The following is a 21,343-nucleotide window of genomic DNA, read 5'->3' as shown; positions in this document are numbered from 1 at the left end:
CTTGGCTACTTTTTCCTCCATCCTTCTAGCATACAGTCACAAAAACAACTTGGAGCTTTTTGTTTGTTGAAGCTTTCACCTTCACTGTAATAATTCAAGTTATCACCTTAACTGCAAAGTTATTCAGCCTGTAAAAGTTTAATGCTAATCTAAATTTAAATTAGTTCTGAGATTAAGCAACTGTAGAAACTAGTGTGTACCATGCAGTCTACAGTGGTGCTTGAAAGTTTGTGAACCCTTTATCCCTTTAACCCTTTTTGTGACCTAAATCATCATCAGATTTTCACACAAGTCCTAAAAGGAGATAAAGAGAACCCAATTAAACAAATGAGACAAAAATATTACATTTGGTCATTTATTTATTGAGGAAAATGATCCAATATTACATATCTGTGAGTGGCAAAAGTATGTGAACCTTTGCTTTCAGTATCTGGTGTGACCCACTTGCGCAGCAATAACTGCACACTGAAAGTTTCCAGTAACTGTTGATCAGTCCTGCACATCGGCTTGGAGGAATTTTAGCCCATTCCTCTGTACAGAACAGCTTCAACTCTGGGATGTTGGTGGGTTTCCTCATATGAACTGATTACTTTTAGGTCCTTCCACAACATTACTATTGGATTAAAGTCAGGACTTTGACTTTGACATGGCCATTCCAAAAGTTTAACTTTATTCTTCTTTAACAATTATTTGATAGAGTGATTTGTTTGCTTAGGGTCATTGTCTTGCTGCATGACCCACTTTTTGAGATTCAGTTCATGGGCAGATACCTTGACATTTTCCTTTAGAATTTTCTGTAATAATTCGGAATTCATTCTATCAATGATTGCTAGTCCTGGCCCAGATGCAGCAAAACAGGCCTTAATCATGATACTACCACCACCATGTTTCACAGATAAGGTTCATATGCTGGAATGCAGTGTTTTCCTTTCTCCAAACATAACTGTTCTCATTTATTAAACCAAAAAGTTCTATTTTGGTCTCATATGTCCATGGATTGTCCATGCAATCATTAGCAAACTGCAGAAGGGCAGCAATGTTCTTTTTGGAGAGCAGTGGTTTTCTCCTTGCAACCCTGCCATGCACACGATGGTTGTTCAGTGTTCTACTGATGTTAGACTCATGAACCTTAACATTAGCCAATGTGAGACAGGCCTTTAGTTGCTTAGAAGTTACCCTGGGCTCTTTTGTGGTCTCAAAGACTATTACACGTCTTGCTCTTGGAGTTATCTTTGTTGGCCGGCTACTCCTGGGGAGGGTAACTATGGTTTTGAATTTCCATTTTTATACAGTCTATCTGACTGTGGATTGGTGGAGTCCAAACTATTTTGAGATGGTTGTATAACCTTTTCCAGCCTGATGAGCATCAACAACTCTTTTTCTGAAGTCCTCAGAAATCTACTTTGTTCATGCCATGATACATTTCCACAAACATGTGTTGGTATCCCATTGATTGAAAACATTTGACTCTAATTTCACCTTCAAATTAAACTGCTAATCCTAGAGATTCACATACTTTTCCACTCACAGATATGTAATATTGGATCATTTCACTCAATAAACCATTGACTAAGTATAATGTTTTTTCTCATTTATTTAATTGGGTTCTCTTTGTCTACTTGTATATAGGACATGTGTGAAAATCTGATGATGCTTTAGGTCATATGTATGCAAATATATTGGACATTCTAAAGGCTTTACAAACTTTCAAACACCATCATATGTGTGGCACCTGGGAAAAGCCTTCATATTTTCTAGTACATATATAGTCATATTCTGAACTGGAATACATATAAGGTAAACCCTTTTAAGGGAACAATTTAGGTGATTTCTGTGCTAGTGCCAAAGAAGCCCCACCTACCTTTACATTTATAACCCAATGTACTCATGGAAAAACAACATAACTAGAATTATAAGTTTACAAGTTATGAGTTATCACTTATAGCCTGATATTCATTGTGTGAGACAATCACACCTAGCTTAGTGTTTTAATCATATTAAGATGAAGTGATTAACCATCTCCTTAACTACCCAGCATGAGCTTTACTCGCAGAGGCATTGCAAGGTTAGAAAATAGCCTAAATGAAAACATTTCCACATAATTTTGGTCATTTCTGAAAGTAGAAAAGTCAAAGTACATTAATGGCAGAAAAACAGATTTTTTTTCTTTTCCAGAATCCAGCCACAGCAACATCAAGCAGGTTTTCCCAGCATGCAACACATACATGTACTGTAATTATAATCATTAAAAACTGTTACTAAAACACAAATGCCAGAACAAACTGTTGTCTGTTCTAACCAATGGGTCAAAGTTAATGTTATGAGGCTGATTTCCAAATAGCATGAACAAAATCCAAATTACACAATTGAGAGTCAAGCGGTCCAGTGATACGGGTCAACAGAGGGGGCAGTGAACTCTATGTACCCTACAACCTTCATATCTCGATAAACCCCTACACCCACAATGCAGGCTACAATGACAAAGAACCAAGTTCAAAAGTGAATCTGCATATAGGACATCCCATAACTGCAAAGAGAGAACTGCGATTTGAATTCTGAGTATGAAAACACCCTGTCCTACACTCTCATGCACACATGTAGGAACAGGAAATAGAATACAATGACAGGAACTACCAATCATCTTATAGTGCAAAATAAAAGTGGCTAGCTAGAGCCCATGTTACTCATTCATTCCACTGGAATTGGGCCAAGAGACACTCTGCTGTTGATCTGTATTGTGTTATAGCAACACACCTCATTGATTTGTATGGCATAAGAAGAGGCAAGTTGCCAGTTCTACTCCTCCTGACACCCCAATTCTGCTTGTCCATACTGAGCTGCTACTGAACATCCAAAACATACTGACATGGATTGTTTGTAGGCATGACTCTTTTGTGTGAGTCATAACCGATATTACAAAATCAGTTATTAGACTGCAACATGCAGCAATTTCAACATAAATTGGAATGGGTGTCTTTTCCCTGAACCTCAGATGAATTAATTATTCATTCATTCATTCAGCTTCAGTAACCACTTTATTTCAGTCAGGCTTGTGGTGGAGCCAGAGCCTATCCTAGGAACACTAGGGATAAGACAGGGATACACCCTGGATAAGAAGCCAGTCCATTACAGGGGCCATTTAGAGTAGCAAATCCATCTACCAGAATGTTTTTCTGGAGGTGTGGAAACCAGAGAAAACACTCAGACACAGTGAGAACCCCTCATCTGACCTGCACATGGAAACGCTACCCACCATGCCACCATGCTGCCTGTAAATTAAAATATTAGTACTTTTTTCCACCAAGGTCCATTTCTCACATCTTACCTCTAAATATGATGCTGGCTAATGGGTCACTTTGCCGCTCTCCTTTCTCCACATTCTTCAGGTGAGTCGCTCTCTGGAGCACACACCTCAACATGCTGCCACAATAACTGTACAACTCAACTTTCCAACAGACCGGCTGATACTCCACACATCACAGTAATCATCCACATGCAGCAAGTGTGTAGATATGTACACAGTCACTTCTTCTCACAGTGGAGGTCAAGAATGTAAATCCTCTACATGCACAACTTGAAGTAGTTTGAGAATACTTCCCGGTGCTCTTGTACTAACTCCTCTGACACGATGAAAAAGTCAGTGGGAACTTGCTAAGACATACACAAATAACTTACTTCGGACCAAACGCCCCACTCCAGTAACCCAGCCCATGTGTTGAAAGGAAATCTTAACATTTCCTGCTGCTTTGTCCTGTCTCTCTCTCTCTTTCCCCCCTCCCTGTTTTTTTTTTCTGGATGGTAGAGTTTGCATGCAAGAACCACATGGACCACTTAATAATAGCAATAATAAAAATAAGTTCACAAAATAAGTGAACATGACATGAGTAAATGTCTCACAGTTTATCATTTCAGATTCTTAAAGACTTTCTCTACTGATTAATAAAACATTTAATTTTGATCTTATTATCTATGATGTTGATGATGATAATGATGATGATGATGTTGTTGATGATGATGATGATGATGATGATGATGATTAAATTGATGTCTGTCAGTATTTGAGAATGGCTTGAGAATTAAATGACAACTGTACATCCTGTATGTGTTTATTGTGTGCCAGGTCCTTCATGGGAGGATGGATTTGTTCAGATAAGGAGCACCACCTGGTGCTGCAAAGGAAAAGCACTCAAACTGTACACAGTGTTTATCACCTAATTGTTCTATTAGAACTTCATGTTCATGTAGTCATGGTTCTTTTTTCATGAATACACATTCATAAATTAGGCAGATTCTTTACTTGGAATTACCTATATGCCACATTTTATGTAATAATAATAAAATAGAATCTGTAATCATTAGTTTCTATTAATATATAACTATGAGATGAAAATGGCAGGACTGAAATTTAACTGAAAAAGAACTGAAATTTAAAAAAAAAAAAAAAAAAAAAAAAAGAAGTGAAAAATCATCAAAATGGAAAAAATGGTCTTAAAGCACACCTATTATGGTTCTGAAACGTACCTAATTTTGTTTTAAAGGTCTCATACAATAAATCTGCATGCATCCAAGATCAAAAACACTTTAATGTGCTCATAATTTAAACTGCATCATTAACTTTTTCCCTCAGTGTCACAAACGACTCGTTAAATTATCCATTCTAAAGGATTCATTCTAAACTCTTCCTTTCAGAGAGCATACTCTGCTCTAATTGGTCAGATGTCCCAGTCTGTTGTGATTGGTCTACCGATGTCAGCATGTGTCGAAAAGGAAACGCCCACTACCATAAAGAATTTCAGTTCTGTCTGTTCGCGAGCAGCCGATTAAGACCAGAGGCGGGGCTTTTTGTTACAAACCTACTTAGTTCAGTACAGGAAGTAAATCTGGAATTAATAACGACTCGTTTCACCTGTTCAGAATCGGTTCCTTCTTTTGGGAGTCAATAACCCCATTTGTCGTGTGCTTTCATTTTTAAACTTTGCAGACGTTTGTACTTTCACAAACAGCTCTAACACACTACATGAAAGGTAATGTTTGAAAACCCCTAATAGGTGTACTTTAACAACAAATTCCTGGTCAAGAAATTAGGAATAATTAAACAAATGCACTCCTGAGACCTCCTGTGCTATCAGTTGCTTGTTTACTTTTGCTACAGTGAACTGTTTGGTGGAAAAGCTAGAAACAGGAAAATTCACAATATAGTCTTCTTATGACTAATCTTTTTAAAAAAGAAACATCCCTGAAGATTTTTTTTTAAATAATTTGTACACCCAGACATGTATTAGTTAGAATTTTACATCAAACATTTTAATAATTATCATGATTTTACCTTTGTGTACAATAAGAATATATCAGTGAATTTTCCTGTTTCTAGCTTTTCCCCCAACAGTTCACTGTAGCAACGTTAACAAGCAAATGATAACACATGAGGTCTCAGGAGTGCATTTGTTTTCAGAAGTTTTCTGACCATTTGTTGTTTTGCTGTTTAGACCATTAAAAACTTAATATTTGCCATTTTGGGCTTTGCCCATTTTTCTTTATTTTGCAGAAGTGTGTGTCTACATTCTGTAAGCCTTTACTGTATGGATAAGTAAGCAAATCTTTGGCCATGAATAGAATTAACCATCCCATAAAGTAATTACTTAAAGTTATCTTTTTTAATAAAATACTTATTATATGTTGTTTAAAACTCTAATCAAATCAACCATTGAACATTTTAGTTCTAACTGCACATAGAATGAGTTGGTTTTTTGTTTCATCTACTTTAATACTCAAATAAAAATCCTCTCTCATTCTTATCTTTTAAAAGGCATGAATCAGCATTTCCCAATGCTCCATTTACTGATTCTGGCTGCTGTTAGCCAACTGAGAGGCAGTCATGATTCCATCAGCATACAATGTATTATATGTCCCCTACTAATTAAATTAACCTTATAGTCAAAAACAGACTCAAATACAGAGAGAGGTCAGGATTCAGCTACTGTGAGGAGGAAAGGGGGACAAATTAAAAACAAAGTAATCTTGTCAATGCTCTTTTAAGAACATTATCTGCTTTCATTACCAAGTGTGGGGGATGGATTATGCTTGAGGATGCACATGGGTGTCATACCAGCTAATCAGCTGAGATGAAAATAAATGCTATATTATACTTGTTTCAAGATAAGGGTCTTCTATCTGATGAATGAATGCTATAGGAATGGTAAAGAGAGGGTAATAATTGGTATAATACTTTTGTCTCATTGTACTGCTAAGGCTACACATATTTTACCTGCAGATTCCTTAACATTAGCAAATCAACATCTAGAGAATTGAAAATGTGAAAGTAAGACTGATGTTAAACAAACAGGGTCATTGTTGTCTGACAATTCTCTAGCACGCAGGAGTAAATCCTCATACTGACAAAGCACCCAGAGAGGAGTGACTAGCCCCAAACTCTGATGACAGGGCACTCCTTATAAACACAGTGCCATGCTGAAGTAAACAGACACATGCGCACAGCTACAATGTAACAGGACTCCCCTGCATATCCCCGAGGCAGATAGAAAAAGAGAGAGTGTCTCTTTTTCCAATAATAACCTCAGCTGCTGAAGTGTCGACACATGAACATAGGTAACACAGAGACAGGGGAAGTCACAGACCCACAGGAGGACAGAATGAATAAAGTAAAATGCTAGAAACTGGTGCTGCCAGATATTCGTCAGCTTATTCACAAGTCGACTTCCAAGTCAATACTGTAGCCCATTATTCCTCGACCCTCATCCTTACCTTCATATGTGACACAGCAGTAGGCATCTGTGATGTCCTCATCGTGCGTCAGCACATTCTGGGCACAAAGGATAAACACACGCAGCATGAGGAGGCAGCAGCACTAGCCCTGTCCACATCCACCACCTCACACTAGTCAAACACACCCCAGAAGCGAGGACACTATGCGTCTGGATACAGAGCAGCCTGAACGATTCCTTAAGCAGACAGTAGGAGGAGAGAGAAGGAGTGAGGGAAAGAAGAACAGAAAGTGAGAGAGAGAAGAGAGGAGCCTGTGGCACACTTTGTCTGGGATAGCAGCCTACTGCTGCCAGTACACTCACACACGCAGAGTTGGAGAGCCTGACTCATGCATACACACACTGACCCTTCAATCATAGACAGTGTTCTCCTTAAAGGCAAAGAACACTTAAACAGTATTTTAATGTCACTCTTTTTTTCAAATAATATGAATAAAGTAATGAGTATAAGAATAAAATCACAGTGTAGGTATATACTGTTACAATATACAATGGATATGAAAAGTCTACACACCCCTGTTAAAATTGCAGGTTTTTCTGTTGTAAAAAAAAAAAATTAACCAAATAAATCAGGTCAGATCTTTATCCATTCTTTATCTATTCCTCAAATGTCTTTACCCTACATGGGGTAGGGTGACTAGAGAGAACCCCTTTCTAACAAAGAAAAAGTCCAAGCCCCACGAAATCAGCCTAAATCATGTGGCAAAACGTGTTATGGCCTGTAGGTAGAACTTTCTGGCATAATTCTAAAAGAATTAAGTAAATAAATATCGATAGGCCTACTTATTCACCAGGTTTTTAGGGGGGTTATTTCTGCAGAAAATACAGCGAATAAATAAATAAATATTGATACTTGATCACTGGCTTTTGTGTCTCATTACTGCAATCACACATGCTCTCTCTCTCTCTCTCTCTCTAATAACTGCAATGGCTCAAGCCTCCGCTTCGCCTAGTGGCCACATTACCACGTTATTATTCTAATAATTCAACAGCCCCTTGTCAATTATCCATCCATCTTCTATATCACTTATTCTTCCTTCAGGGTCACGGGGAGACCTGGAGCCTATCCCAGGGAGCATCGGGTACAAGGCAGGGTACACCCTGGACAGGGTGCCAATCCATCACAGGGCACACGCATTCACACACTATGGACACTTTTGGACATGCCAATCAGCCTACCATGCATGTCTTTGGACTGGGGGAGGAAGCCGGAGTAACCGGAGGAAACCCCCGCAGCACGGGGAGAACATGCAAACTCCGCACACACAGGGCCACAGTGGGAATCGAACCCTCAACCTTGGAGGTGTGAGGCAAGTGTGCTAGCCAACTGTGGTGGACAGTTGGCTAATTTTTCCGTTCAGTTAATTCGGCAAAGTGATATAGAACTATAATGCAGTCAAGATCTGACTGGAACTACTTTAGCTGTGCATTTACTTAAAAAAATTATTGCACACTTCAGAACGTCTGTCAGCCAATCAGAATAGAGAATTAAACAGCGCTGTGGTATAAATTGATTTATTAATAATTTACTAAAGGGTAAACTATTGCCACTAACTGTCTAACTATATCAAACTATCTAGAACACTGCTACCTGTAAATTTGATTTATTACATCCATTATTTCCTTCATGAATGCATAGAGAATTATCTTATTTCATATTGATTTAACTGTAGTATTATTATTCGTTTTTTAAACAGTGGCCTATCTATTGTATCTGATGTTTGTCTAAATCGACTGCAATGTTAGTTTGCATTAAAAAATAAATAAACTTCCGGTACAGAATGTTACAGGAACGTTCCCGGAGCGACCTTTGGCTAACGTTCCTTGCCAGTTGTTTTAGCATATCCAAAGGAGAGCGTTTTATGTTTCAGAATATTTTAAAAGTCCCAAACGTTTCGGGAACAGGGCTCAAATTATTATTATCTGAAATTCAGCGTTATTAAATGGTTCTCGGAAAATAACCAAAGGATGCCAAAAGCTAATGTTAATAAGGAAACATTTTGTGGTTGCCAGGTTGCTGTATTACTACCCCTGTCGGTCCACCAGAACAGTCATGTGTCGGTCATGAACGAATCTTTAATGTGACTCAGGAACAACGAGATGTCTCAGAGGGTGATTCGTTCATTTCTGACCGCGCATGCGCAACAACAGCGCCATAGATTCTGTAGAGGAAACAGAAATGATTAGTTCACGTCTCGAGTCTTCGGGTGACTGCCGCATAAACAATGCACCATGCAATACCGGAAACGGGATGAATGAATGACTCGAACACGAAGAGTCGAAACGTGAACTAATAATTTCTGTTTCCGGGGAACAGACGTGACAAAATGTGCCGTGACAAAAGAAAGAACGTCTCGGATTGGCTTAGACTGCATAGCTTGAAGACCTAATGCTAAGCTATTAATTAATCATTGCTCAAATGAACGAAATGACTCGAAAAAAAAAGATTCATTCATTTTGCTAAACGAGATTCAAAGATCCCAGTCAGTAAAATGATCCGAACTTCCTATCAGTACACCAGAGGGCGCTGCGGATTAAGTTTTGCTGAGTTACCGCCACACTGAAGAAGAGAACTGTATCACAGGTGTACACCACGCTGGGTGTTGTAGTGTCCAATATATTTGAATGTTTTCCCTGTTATAATCTCACTTCAACTCAGGAACGGATGTGAGCAGGTGAGTATTTGGCGGAGCTTGATTGTGCCATCTAGAGACATGGGGAAAAAAAACCTGCTACATACACGAAAAACCATGTGAAGCTCTGTAATCTCAATTGTTCTTGTAATTCAAAGAGAATGTGAGGCATTAACTGAACAGAAAAACATATGGAGGCAGAAGAAATTAGAGAACATTAACATAAGCTTTTTCTGCTTTTTTTTTTTGTTGCCATAGTTTAATCTTAACCATGATACCTAAGACAAAGACAGGTGTTAAGTGTTATATGGGATACAGTGGATATAAAAAGTCTACACACCCCTGTTAAAAAGGCAGGTTTTTGTGATGGAAGAAAAAAATGCAACCAAGATAAATAATTTCATAACTTTTTCCACCCTGAATATGAAATTACAACATATAAAAATTAAGTGAAAACAATCAAACACTTTAATGAAAAATGGGGGGGGGGGGTAGTTACAATAACCTGGTTGCATAAGTGTGCACACCCTTTTATAATTGGAGATGTGACTGTTCAGAATTCAATCTCATGTTCAAAAGTAATTATCATATAGCTGTCATCAATGAAATTATTCTGTGTAACCCCAAATAAAGACCATGTTTATGTAGGATTTTCTTCACATCTTCTTGGTTTCCTCTGACTGCTGAAGCCATGGTCAAATAGCTTACAAAGCATGCATGTTATCTCACTTGTTGAAAGGAATCGATGGGGAGAGGAGTATAAAAGAATTTCCAAAACATTAGATGTACCATGGAACACCGTAAAGGCTATCATCAACAAGTGGAGAAAATAGAGCACCACAGTGACATCACCAAGAACAAGATGTCCTTCCAAAATGTATAAAAGGACAAGACAAAAGCGTACCAGGGAGGCTGTCAAGAGACCTACAGCAAGAGCTGCAGGAATATTGGACAACTATTGATTACACGATGCACGTGAGGACAATCTCTCATATTCTTCACATGTCTGGGCTATGGGGTAGGGTGGCTAGACGGAAACCCTTTCTCACAAAAAAACATCTAAGCTCATCTAAATCACCCCATACCATGTGGCAAAATGTGTTATGGTCTGATGAGAGTAATTCCAAAAGCTATGTTTGGTGCAAAAATAATAAGCACATCACCAAAAGAACACCATACCCACGGTGAAGAATGGTAGTGGCAGCATCATGCTTTAGGGCTGCTTTTCTTCAATCAGAACTGGGGCTTTTATCAAGCTGGAGGGAATCATGAATAGCTACAAATACCATTCGATTTTGGTGCAAAACCTTCAGGTGTCTGCTAGTAAGCTGAATATGAAAAGGAATTTCACCTTCCTATATGAAAATGACTCAAAACGTACATCCCAATCAACAAAGGAATGTCTTAACCACAAGATGATGAATGTTTTTAAATGGCCTAGCCAGAGCCCAGACCTGAATCTAAAAATCTGTGGGGTGACCTGAAGTGGGATGTGCACAAGAGATTACCTCAAAATTTGATTGATCTAGAATGTTTTTGCAAGAAAGAGTGGGGAAAATATTGCCAAGTCAAGATGTGCCATGCTGATAGACTCTTACTCACAAAGACTGAGTGGTGTAAGAAAATCAAAACATGCTTCAACAGAGTATTAGTTTAGGGCTGTGCAACCAGGTTATTGGAAGGTTGTGCGTTTTTTTTCCTTTAAAAGTTTCTGCTTGTTTTTCACTTGAATTTAATAAATTTGTAATATTTCACAATGACTACGTTTACATGGACAGCAGTAATCTAATTATTGACCTTACTCTGGGTAAGATAATGTGATTAAGGTGTTTACATGAGTCACTTTTGGTATACTCCTGTCATGTTCCCGTTTTACATGTTATAGAACATAATAAGATTAACAGCCCGCGTCATTACGTCATAGAATAGAATTTCACGTATCAACATACAGTTCATCTTCGTTATGGTACCGTATACAGTTTTGGGTGTTTTTATTTAATTTTTTACGAACGCTTTAAGTGCAGTTAATTATTTGTCATGCTATACGTCATCCATGGATGGATGGATGGCTATACGTGCTAATAGACAACTGCTTGCAGCCGTGGGCTACGTCTCAAACCGCGTACTTACCGTCTATATAGTAACCAAGATACATGTATTTTTCCCCACTACAGGCCTATAGTAGGCAAGTATGCGGTTTGGGACGCAGCCAAACTCTCTTGTTCGCCGTAAAATGTTGAAAACTGCCGTGTCCGATCGTGTCCTGTCGCAAAATGCGGTGAAAACTCACACAACGTTCATAATGTGATTAAGGTGTTTACATGTCTGTAATACACGTCCATAATGCGACTAAAACAGGAGTACTCCACCTGTCTCAATTCGATTAGAGCTTAATTTGAGTATGACCTTAATTAGATTAAGGTAAGTAAAAATTGCTGTTTACATGGTAGTTTCTTAATCAAAGTATGGTCTCAATCGGGTTAAGAGTGGATTATTGTTGTCGATGTAAACGCAGCTATTGAGGGTGGAAAACACTCTGACATGATTTATGGGTGAGTAGACTTTTTATATCCATTGTACATAGTATGTTTAGAAATCATAAATTATTACAAAATGAAAACATAAATGTTTTTACTTAGTATGAATGTGTCAGTGGCTAAATGAGAGAGTTTTATTTTGTACAGCATACTCATAAGTTTTCTCCTCTGTTAGAAAATGGCTGCCTCTAACACTTTTCTGTCTGAAGAGCAGTTGCAGTGCTCGATCTGTCTGGAAATATTCACTAAGCCTGTCTCTACCCAATGTGGACACAACCATTGCATGGTATGTGTCAACAAATACTGGGACAATTGTCAAAAGTACAATTGTCCATTCTGAAAGAAAGAATTCAGTGAAAGGCCAGAACTTTGTGTTAATATGTTCATATCTGACCTGGCTGCTCAATTCAAAGAGTCAGTGAAGGTGGGGTCCAGTGTTCACACAAAGAAGCTTCATGCTGCACAGGGACATGTGCCATGTGATGTTTGTACTGACCCTACACAGGAGGCCCTAAGGTCCTGTCTGGATTGTGGTATGTCATTCTGTGATACACATTTGGAGCATCATAAAATCGCAGCGAAACTTAAGCAACACAGATTAATTGATGCTGTGAAGAACCTGGTGGACCGTATATGCCAGAGGCATCAGAGACCTATGGAGTTGTTCTGTAGGAATGATCAAAAGTGTGTGTGTCTGTTCTGCACTGAGGGAGAGCATAAGAGCCACAACACTGTTCCTATAGCGGAGGAGAGTGCAGAAAAGAAGGTGAGACACACCAGTAATCTATTGTCAACATGATTGGATAATAACTGCATGAATGAGCAGGTGTACAGGTGTTCCTATTAAAGTGGCCATTGAGTGTAAACAGCATCATAATAATGCATACATGTATACAGTACATCATCCGCAAATAGTAACCTTTAAAATATATATAGAATGTAAAATACTGTGTATATACACTCACTGTCCACTTTATTAGGAACACCAGTACACCTGCACATTCATGCAGTTATCTCATCGGCCAATCAAGTAGCAGCAGCGTAATGCAAACACTCCTGCAGATACAGGTCAAGAGCTTCAGTTAATGTTCACATGAAACATCAGAATGAAGGAAAAGTGTGATCTCTGTGACTTCGATCATGGCATGGATGTTGGTACCAGAAGGGCTGGTTTGAGTATTTCAGAAACTGTTGATCTCCTGGTATTTTCACACACAGCAATCATGTAGATTTTACACAGAATGGTGAGAAAAATAAAAAAACATTATGTGAGTGGAAGCGCATTGTTAATAAGAGAGGTCAGGTGAAAATGGCTAGATTGCTTTGAGCTGCCAGAAAGGATATAGAAACTCTTTACAACTGTGAAGAGCAGAAAAGCATCTCAGTATGTACAAAACATCGAACCTTGAGGTGGATGGACTACAACGGCAGAAGACTATATCGAGTTCTAGTCCTGTCAGCCAAGAACAGGAATCTGAGTCTACACTGGACACAGACTCACAAAAACTGGGCAGTTGAAAATTAGGAGAAAAAAAATATCACCTGGTCTTTTTCCAGTCTTCAACAAGTTTGGCTGAGTCGGTGTCCATGACAGCCTCAGATTGTTGTTCTTGGCTGACAGGAGTGGAACCTGATGTGGTCTCGAGGTATTTTGAGTTCTGAGATGCTTTTGTGATTACCACGGTTATAAAGAATGATTATATGAGTTCCTGTTAGCTCAGATGAGTCTGGTCATTCTCCTCTGATCTCTCATCAACAATGTGTTTCAGCCTGCAGACTCCGCTCACAGGGTGATTTTTGTTTTTCGCACCATGCTGTGTAAACTCTACAGACTGTTGTGTGTGAAATTCCGAGGAGATCAGCAGTTTCTGAAATACTCAAACCAGCCCATCTGGTACCAACATCCATGCCGCAGTCATAGAAATCACACTTTTTCCGCATTCTGGTGGTTGATGTGAACATTAACTAAAGCTCTTGACCTGTATTTGCATGATTTTATGCATGGTGCTGCTGCCACATTGACTGATTAGATAAGTGTATGAATGTACAGGTGTTCCTAATAAAGTGGACAATGAGTGTATATAGAACAGTTGAAGTGGTTGGTTAATATCAGGACGATATTAATCAAGGATTTGGAATACTCTGTGCTGCAATAGGGTGTAAAACTCCATTGCCAACTGCAGGGTATTCAAATAACATTGAACATAGTATTTTTAATTCTATCAATTATTTGTCACATAAGTGTTTTCTTCCATCCACAGACTAAGATACAGAAAACTCAGGCAGATGTTCAGAAGATGATCCAGGACAGACTGAAAAAGATTGAAGAAATAAAGCATTCTGTAGCCCTGAAAAAAGTGAGTCTTAACTAAAAACAAACTACTGAACACACCAGATTTCCTACTAATACAATATAGCAGGAGGACGTGATGATGATGCTGATGATGAGAATTATGCAAAAATATGTTAGAAAAATATAGATAAGGAAAAAGATGACAGCGGCGAAATCTTCAGGTCTCTCCTGAGCTCCGTTGAGAGAATGCAGGCTGATCTGCTTATGGTGTTTGAGGAGAAACAGAAAGGCATAGAAAGGCAAGCCGGAGGGTTTGTTAAAGCACTAGAACAGGAAATTGCTGCGTTGAAAAGAAGTGACACTGAGCTGGAGAAACTCTTACACTGTGAAGACCACCTCCACTTCCTCCAGGTGAGCGCCCTTGTCTACTCAGAAAACATGCAGCACTCTGTGTGTGTGTGTGTGTGTGTGTGTGTGTGTGTGTGTGTAAGAATTTCTCTTCATTTCTTTTTTGATTTACTGTAGGCTTACTTAACATTATCCACCCCTATGTCCATCATGAACTGGGATCAAATTCAAATTAACAGCAGATTGAGTGTCGAGGATGTGATGAGAGAGTTGCTTCACCTTCAGCAATCTGTCAGCAATACCACTGAGATGATGTCTGGGCTGAGTGAGTAACTATGCAGTATATTTTATTGTGCTTTGAAAGAGCAATTTTATCTGTGCAATTGTTCTTTAGCTATTGGCTTGTAGTTAAATTTAGATTTTGCAGTGTCGTGATTTTTACAGCCTGCGTTTGTATCCCACAGTAAACCTGGATTATCAAAAAGAAGAGATAAAAACGCTGTTGAAAACTAAGTTACAGAAAGGTGACACATGGTACCTAGTAGACAGTGGTTGGTTCACGAAGTGGAAGAAATATGTGGGATTTGAGATCTGGGACTGGATTTGCAAGGGACACGAGACGTTTTACCCTGGACCAGTGGACAATTCAGGCCTCCTAACAGATTCACTCTGTATGAAGGAGAATCTAATTGAAGAGCTGCACTACATCCTTCTGCCTAAAGAGGCATGGGGTAAACTAATCAGCTGGTATGGACTGACCGAGCACCAGAAGCCTATTGCACAGAAAGTGGTTGAGCAAGGCGTTTTTGTGAAGCACTGTAAAGCGGAGGTCTATCTCACTGAACTGAGATTATGTGAATTCAGCAATATGGACCAAAGTATAAGTCATCACTTCAGCAAAACAGACACAGTAGCCTGTATTGAAAAGGAAATGCACATAATCTTCAATATTCCTGATGGGAAGGAGACCAGGTTGTGGAGAAAGTACATGCATAATGCATTTGAGTGTCTGGGCCAGCCTGGTAGCAGCATTGAGGCTGCCGGTTTCTTCCAAGGACAGGTTGTAGTTATAGAACAGAGAAATGAAGATGGAACATGGCCGCGAGGCACAGTTAGACCAACTCTCCCCAAAAAAAAACTCTAACAAGTACTACCTGAGTGGAGCATTATGGTAGTTAAAAGGTACTAAACTCTGTTTATTGTTCATTTTATTTTATTTTTTATTTTGTTTAGCGTTTATGGTCTTTGCACTATAGTGGATATATTCTATATCTGATATAAATATCATTAAGCAAGTAGGAATAGAAACATGTTTATTGTATTAGTTTTGCTCCAAAGACATCTGATATAATCAAAGTGAGACAATCGTGGGCATCTTTGAGTTAATGTTTACAGAAGAGGGCAATTAGTATGTGCTAGATACACCCTCCATAGATAGCAGCGGTCATGTGATTCAGAGAGCTACCCGGATCGGAATTAGCAAATGACCAAATTGGGAGAAATTGAGATTAAAATAATAATAATAATAATAATAATAATACAAACTAAACTGATGGAACAGATGCCTTCAGAGTGACTAGGTGGAAATTTGTAGAACGTTATTTTCTTTTCTTTTCTTTTCTTTTTTTCTAGCATTAACAAGCATTAAAGAATGAGGGATCATAATTGGATTTTGGTTTTTTTACTTAGTACTGCCCTGAATAAACTATTTCACATAACAGATGTGTTGTTACCTGGATGATCAGTGACTGTGTTTTGTTTGGTGATGGTTGTTCACGAGTCCCTTGTTTGTCCTGAGCAGTTAAACTGCCCACTGTTCTTCAGAGAAATCCTCCAGGTCCTGCACATTCTTTACTTTTACAGCTTCTTCTGCATATTTGATCCCAGCAGTGACTATATGATGTTGAAATCCATTGTTTCACACTAAGGACAATTGAGGGACGCCTACATTTATATTCTTAACTATTATAAAAGTTGCAAACATTCACCGATGCTCAAGAAGGCAACACACTACGTTAAGAGCCAGGGGGATGTAAACTTTTGAACAAGATATTTACATGTTTCCCAGAAGACAAAATAATAACAATTTACATCATCATCATGTTTTCATCACAAGTTTTATGTATAATGTTTCTTTCTTGAGAATCAGTGACTGTTTTGTAATAGTTGTGTACGAGTCCCTCAGTTGTCCTCGGTGTGAAAATATGGATGTCAAAATCATATAGCCGCTATATGCAGAAGATGCTGGAAACGCAAAGAATGTGCAGGACCTGGAGGATTTTTCTGAAGAACAGTGGGCGGTTTAACTGCTCAGGACAAACGAAGGACACATGAACAACTCTCACAAAACATAAAAGCAGTCGTTGATCATCCAGCTAACAACACACAGTATTAAGAATCAGGGGTATGTAAACTTTTGAACTGGTTCATTTGTGTAAATTTGATGTGAAATAGCTTACTCAGGGCAGTACTAAATGTATTTATTTTCTTTAAAGCAATTTTTATAATCTCTCTTTAAAAAATGATTAACATTTACCATTCTGCAAGGTGTATGTAAACTTGTGTATCAAACAGGTTATGACTGTATATGGAGACAGTGTACAGTATGTATCACTCTGTTCAGAATAAATATGAGGTGCTGCCACAAGCATTACCTAGAGACGAGTCTCTTTGCAAAAGCAATAACACTCCATGCCGTATCAAGCCAAGCAGTAATAAAGAGTTCAAAGCTCACGTTCATGAGCAGAATTAGATACTGTAGGTAGTGAAATCTATCAGGAGAATTATAACCAGGAATGTTGTAGTTGGTTTTATCATGAGCTACAGACTTACCATGTCTGGCTACGTTATTCTTCTTTTAATAAGGGAAAAAAACAACACTTTTATAATGTGTTCTGTGTTGCAGCCTACTTCAGTACCGTGCCCCTTCCTCACACAACACTGAGAATTCTCACACTGTGCTGTTATTGATCAGTTTGAACACACACACACACACACACACTGCCCTAAGTCAGTGGATTTAACATGGAGGGTAGGAGACTATTGATCACACACTGAGAAAGGAGCTATTCGTTCATTTATACAGGCCATTATTTTTATTAAAAAGCTCGCCTAGACATCCGTCATCATGAATCAAGGGTGAAATTATACATCCATAACAGTATTTGATTCCAGTGTGCAGGAATCATGAAATGGATCACTGCAAACAGAGCTGCTTATGTTGTGTATGATGATGATGATGGTCTTCTTAGTGTGCAGCCTTCATTCTTGTATGTGGTTCATGATTGTGCCTACAACTCTGTTTGCTTTATTATACTGTATGCATATAATTGAAGTTAACACATCGCTAGCAAGTGCTTTCGGCATGTTAGAAGAAGGTGAACGCTGGGTTAGTACAGGATTCTGTTTAGAGCTCCCAAAAGCACAAAACCACACTAAGTACACGGCATTAAGTAATTACAGATCTAGTGATCAAGAAGGATCAGGTATAATGGCATGTTGCCCAGCCCTGCTAGATAGGGATTTCAGTGCTGAGGTGTTGTATAGAGCACCGTTGCTCTAACACTGTTTGGATTTGAGCCTCAGCTAAGCTGAATATTTTTAATGCAGGGGTGGATCAAGCTCCAAGATCACCAAACTGCCACTGTCAGAACCCCGAGTGAGGATCTTAACCCACTTCTCTCCAGACGGATGGGGGGCGCTCAGGGGGGTTAGATAAGATATGTGAAGAAAAGAATTTCACTTTGTGTGTTTTTCATTCATTCATTCATTTGATTATTATTAGTAGTAGTAGTAGTAGTAGTAGTAGTAGGTTGTTGTTTTTTTTATTATATAATGAAGGCAACTCATTTGTGACATTAGCTGTAATTAGAGCTGGGTGATCTCAAGATATAATATGGATAATGTGATAAATTATGTCACAATACGCTTTTCTAAGATACCAGATATATTTTATTATATTTTTTAAAATATTATAGTTGCACAATGACTGGAAAGAACTGATTTGATATTTAATTTTTAAGTGGTAAAATTTTAACTATTAATAAATGGTTAAATTGTAAAATTCTTTTCAGTGTTAGTTTTTACATTTATTTAATTTTTATATAACTTCATATGGGATCGGGTTCTATGGTCAGATGAAACCAAAATAGAGCTTTCTGGCAATAAAGACCAGAGGTGATTTTCTTAATAGTGTTCAAAACAGTGTTACTATGAATGCAGACTTTAATACACTGAAAAAGGCACACTATTAGCATCACATAAATACATAGAAATAACATTGCTTTCACTCTGCCCTACATTCTTTTGAATGTCCATGGAATAAAATAAAATATCAGATGCCCTGAGTGTAACTTTCTGCCATCATTTACATATTTAAATGGTCATGTAATACGAAGCAATGTGATAACATGAAATAAAAAATGACCTTACACGGCCATGAGCATTGTTTCGACTCAGCACAGCTGTCATTTGCTGCTTTTTGATGCTGTACACAACAGCGCTTCAGATTCGTGTGTTCGCTGAGAGTAGGCTAATGGTTGAGAGGCAGGATTTTGGCCAGTAGTTGCTGCAAGTCTTTTATAATCGCCCAATTGGTGTGCGAGAATGCGGGAATTAGAGAGGGGTTAAAGCAATGCAAAAATGCATACACATACGTATGCAGTATTAGACCATAAACACATCATAATGAAATTAAATCGAAAAAGAGGGCATATTGTCACCCTGCAAAAGCATTTCAGAGAACAATTTGTGTTAATTTCTACCAAATTAACTTTGTGCAAAATTTATTTGTGCATGCATCAGGAAGTTGCTCATGTGAGCCACGACTGGCAAGAGAGAACCAGAACTATAATCAAGCAGCTGTCTATACTGTGTTATGTCAAGAGATTAATTTCTTTGGTTTGAAAGGAAAAATTGTAATCCTTCTAGTATTCCCATTTTTTACTAAATGTACTTGTAATCTGATTACCTTTTTTTTGACGTAACTGTAATGGATTACAGTTACCAGTTTTTTGTATCCTTATTACGTAACACCATTAAATGTACCCTACTACTCCCCAAGCCTGCTTACAAATGTGGCAATAAAAGTAAAGCAATATATCAAGTGGAGATCAATACAAGTAGTGCTAGTTCTAGAGAAGCAAAGTATACAGAGTAGAGGTGTAAGAACCAGTGTAAGTGCAGTTTTTTTTTTTTTTAACGGGGTGGGGAGAACAAGTTAGGGGTTAGTTAAGTGTTCACTGAAGAGGGTTTTTAGTTGCGGGGGGTGGCAGTGAGTCGTCCCTGCCACTGCTCTGCCACTAGGAGACGTTTCGGGGTTAAAAGAGTGAAACGTTGTTGAGCATGCATTACCAGTGCCAGTGGGACTTGTTGCAGCCTTAGTCACTGGGAAGGTATGACTCTGGTTGTGTTACGCAAGCATGCCTGAGTGGTATTAGGTGCTACAGGAGCAATCCATATGGAACCAGTAGCACTGAGCATGTATTAACGGTGTCAGTGGGGCTTGATACAGCTGTAGTCACTAGGGAGGCCTGTATGGTTTTGGCTGTGCTAGGCATGGTGGCAAGGAAAAGCGGTAATGCTATGGGCCCTGTAGGAGGTGCGACAGGCAGCAATGCCATAGCAGGCCAACATCTATCTGTGCAATCAATGTTCATTCCTGGAAACCCAGTGACTACTGTGAATAGGGCAGTTGGAGTCCTGGGAAGACTGGAGGACAGCCAGGAAAGACTGGGTGACGGCGGGAAAGACCACATCGGGAGTGGGGTGCTGGTACCCCAACCCACTAGTCTCTAAGAGAGACAGCCAGTAAGACAGTCCCAAAGCGCTGTGGATAGACATCAAGCAGAGGCTTGCCAGTGTGTGACGGGCTGAGCGAGCTCATCCAAAAGTGCAGGCAGAGGAAGGAGAAAGAACGAGCCAACATCTACAAGAATGCCTTCAAGCATTCCAGGTAGCTGTTGGAAGAAGCAAAGAGTGGGAAGCTAGAAACAACATATCAGAAGGAAGTACAGTGACCCAGCAAGGTACGAGCCATTAGTTTCGCTAGGGTACGTGCCTCATCCAGTCCTACCCATCTCCCAGTTTAATATCTTGCCCCCCAAGCGCCATGAAGTCAGAGAGGTAGTAAGAAAGCCCAGATTATCAGCAACTCCAGGCCCTAATGGGATACCCCACAAGCTATATAAGAACTGCCCTGCAGTGCTGAAGCTGCTGTGGACCCTCATGCAAGCCACCTGGAAAACACATTACATCCCATCAGAATGGTGAAGTGCAGTGGTGGTATTCAACCCCAAGGAAAAGGACTCTAGAGTGACCAGCCAATTCAGGAGCATGTGTGTGTGTTTTTTTTTTATATATATATAAATATATGTACTCAGCAAAAAAAGAAACGTCCTTTCACATTCAACCGCTTTTATTTCCAGCAAATTTCTTAACGTTTGTAAATATTTTTATCAACATAAAAACATAAGACATAAACTGAATAAGTTTCACAGACATTTGACAAACAGAAATGGCATAATGAGTCCCTGAACAAAGGGGGGGTCAATATTAAAAGTAACAGTCAGTATCTGGTGTCCACCAGCTGCTTTAAGTACTACAGTGCATTTCATCCTCATGGACTGCACCAGATTTGTCAGTTCTTGCTGTGAGATTTTACTTCACTCTTCCACCAAGGCAAGTTCTCGATCACATCTCTGGGAGGACACATGTTATTGTAACTGTGACCTTAATTGCCTACCAAAATAA

The 21,343-nt window shown here is 38.9% G+C and overlaps 3 protein-coding genes across 12 annotated transcripts in view; 2 read left to right on the top strand and 1 right to left on the bottom strand.

Annotated features, from left to right (window-relative positions):
* dysf (dysferlin, limb girdle muscular dystrophy 2B (autosomal recessive)) overlaps nt 1–7,286 on the bottom strand; it is an 88,372-nt gene extending 81,086 nt beyond the window's left edge. For 3 of the 9 annotated variants that reach the window (XM_053629088.1, XM_053629089.1, XM_053629092.1), the window contains exon 1: nt 3,326–3,728. In XM_053629088.1, coding sequence (XP_053485063.1) covers nt 3,326–3,419 — 94 coding nt within the window. In that variant the 5' untranslated portion in view covers nt 3,420–3,728. Of the gene's footprint in view, nt 1–3,325; nt 3,730–6,762 lie in introns of those variants that run through there. The other 6 variants (XM_053629094.1, XM_053629091.1, XM_053629096.1 and 3 more) reach the window with 5 other exon arrangements.
* Nucleotides 7,287–8,797: 1,511 nt separating this feature from the next.
* LOC128610051 (tripartite motif-containing protein 29-like) lies at nt 8,798–14,352 on the top strand. 2 transcript variants are annotated; one of them, XR_008386307.1, is made up of 3 exons: nt 8,798–9,457; nt 12,128–12,718; nt 14,214–14,352. XR_008386307.1 is itself a non-coding variant. In XM_053629084.1 (2 exons), exons 1-2 carry the CDS (start codon nt 12,332–12,334, stop codon nt 14,322–14,324), a joined length of 498 nt encoding a protein of 165 aa, XP_053485059.1. In that variant the 5' UTR covers nt 11,981–12,331; the 3' UTR covers nt 14,325–14,352. The 2 variants fall into 2 exon arrangements, 1 of the variants encoding a protein (XP_053485059.1); XM_053629084.1 differs by lacking the exon at nt 8,798–9,457 and having other exon boundaries at nt 11,981–12,718.
* Nucleotides 14,353–14,424: 72 nt separating this feature from the next.
* Nucleotides 14,425–17,290, top strand: LOC128610041 (ubiquitin carboxyl-terminal hydrolase 15-like). Its single transcript, XM_053629066.1, has 3 exons — nt 14,425–14,656; nt 14,771–14,918; nt 15,058–17,290. Exons 1-3 carry the CDS (start codon nt 14,492–14,494, stop codon nt 15,735–15,737), a joined length of 993 nt encoding a protein of 330 aa, XP_053485041.1. The 5' UTR covers nt 14,425–14,491; the 3' UTR covers nt 15,738–17,290.
* The last annotated feature ends 4,053 nt before the right edge of the window (nt 17,291–21,343 follow it).

This window comes from Ictalurus furcatus, chromosome 7 (genome assembly GCF_023375685.1).
Source record: "Ictalurus furcatus strain D&B chromosome 7, Billie_1.0, whole genome shotgun sequence".
NCBI classification, from domain to species: Eukaryota; Metazoa; Chordata; class Actinopteri; order Siluriformes; family Ictaluridae; genus Ictalurus; species Ictalurus furcatus.
The sequence above is the reverse complement of the archived record's forward strand: the minus strand, read 5'-3'. Positions and strand labels throughout refer to the sequence as shown.

Bases quoted from the DNA above. Each gene is read 5' to 3' on its own strand.
- LOC128610051 (XM_053629084.1), top strand. From the start codon at position 12,332: ATGTTCATATCTGACCTGGCTGCTCAATTCAAAGAGTCAGTGAAGGTG. The intron at 12,719-14,213 runs GTGAGACACACC...TTCCATCCACAG, and splicing joins AGGAGAGTGCAGAAAAGAAG to ACTAAGATACAGAAAACTCA.
- LOC128610041 (XM_053629066.1), top strand. From the start codon at position 14,492: ATGCAGGCTGATCTGCTTATGGTGTTTGAGGAGAAACAGAAAGGCATA. The intron at 14,657-14,770 runs GTGAGCGCCCTT...GATTTACTGTAG, and splicing joins ACCACCTCCACTTCCTCCAG to GCTTACTTAACATTATCCAC. The intron at 14,919-15,057 runs GTGAGTAACTAT...TGTATCCCACAG, and splicing joins TGAGATGATGTCTGGGCTGA to TAAACCTGGATTATCAAAAA.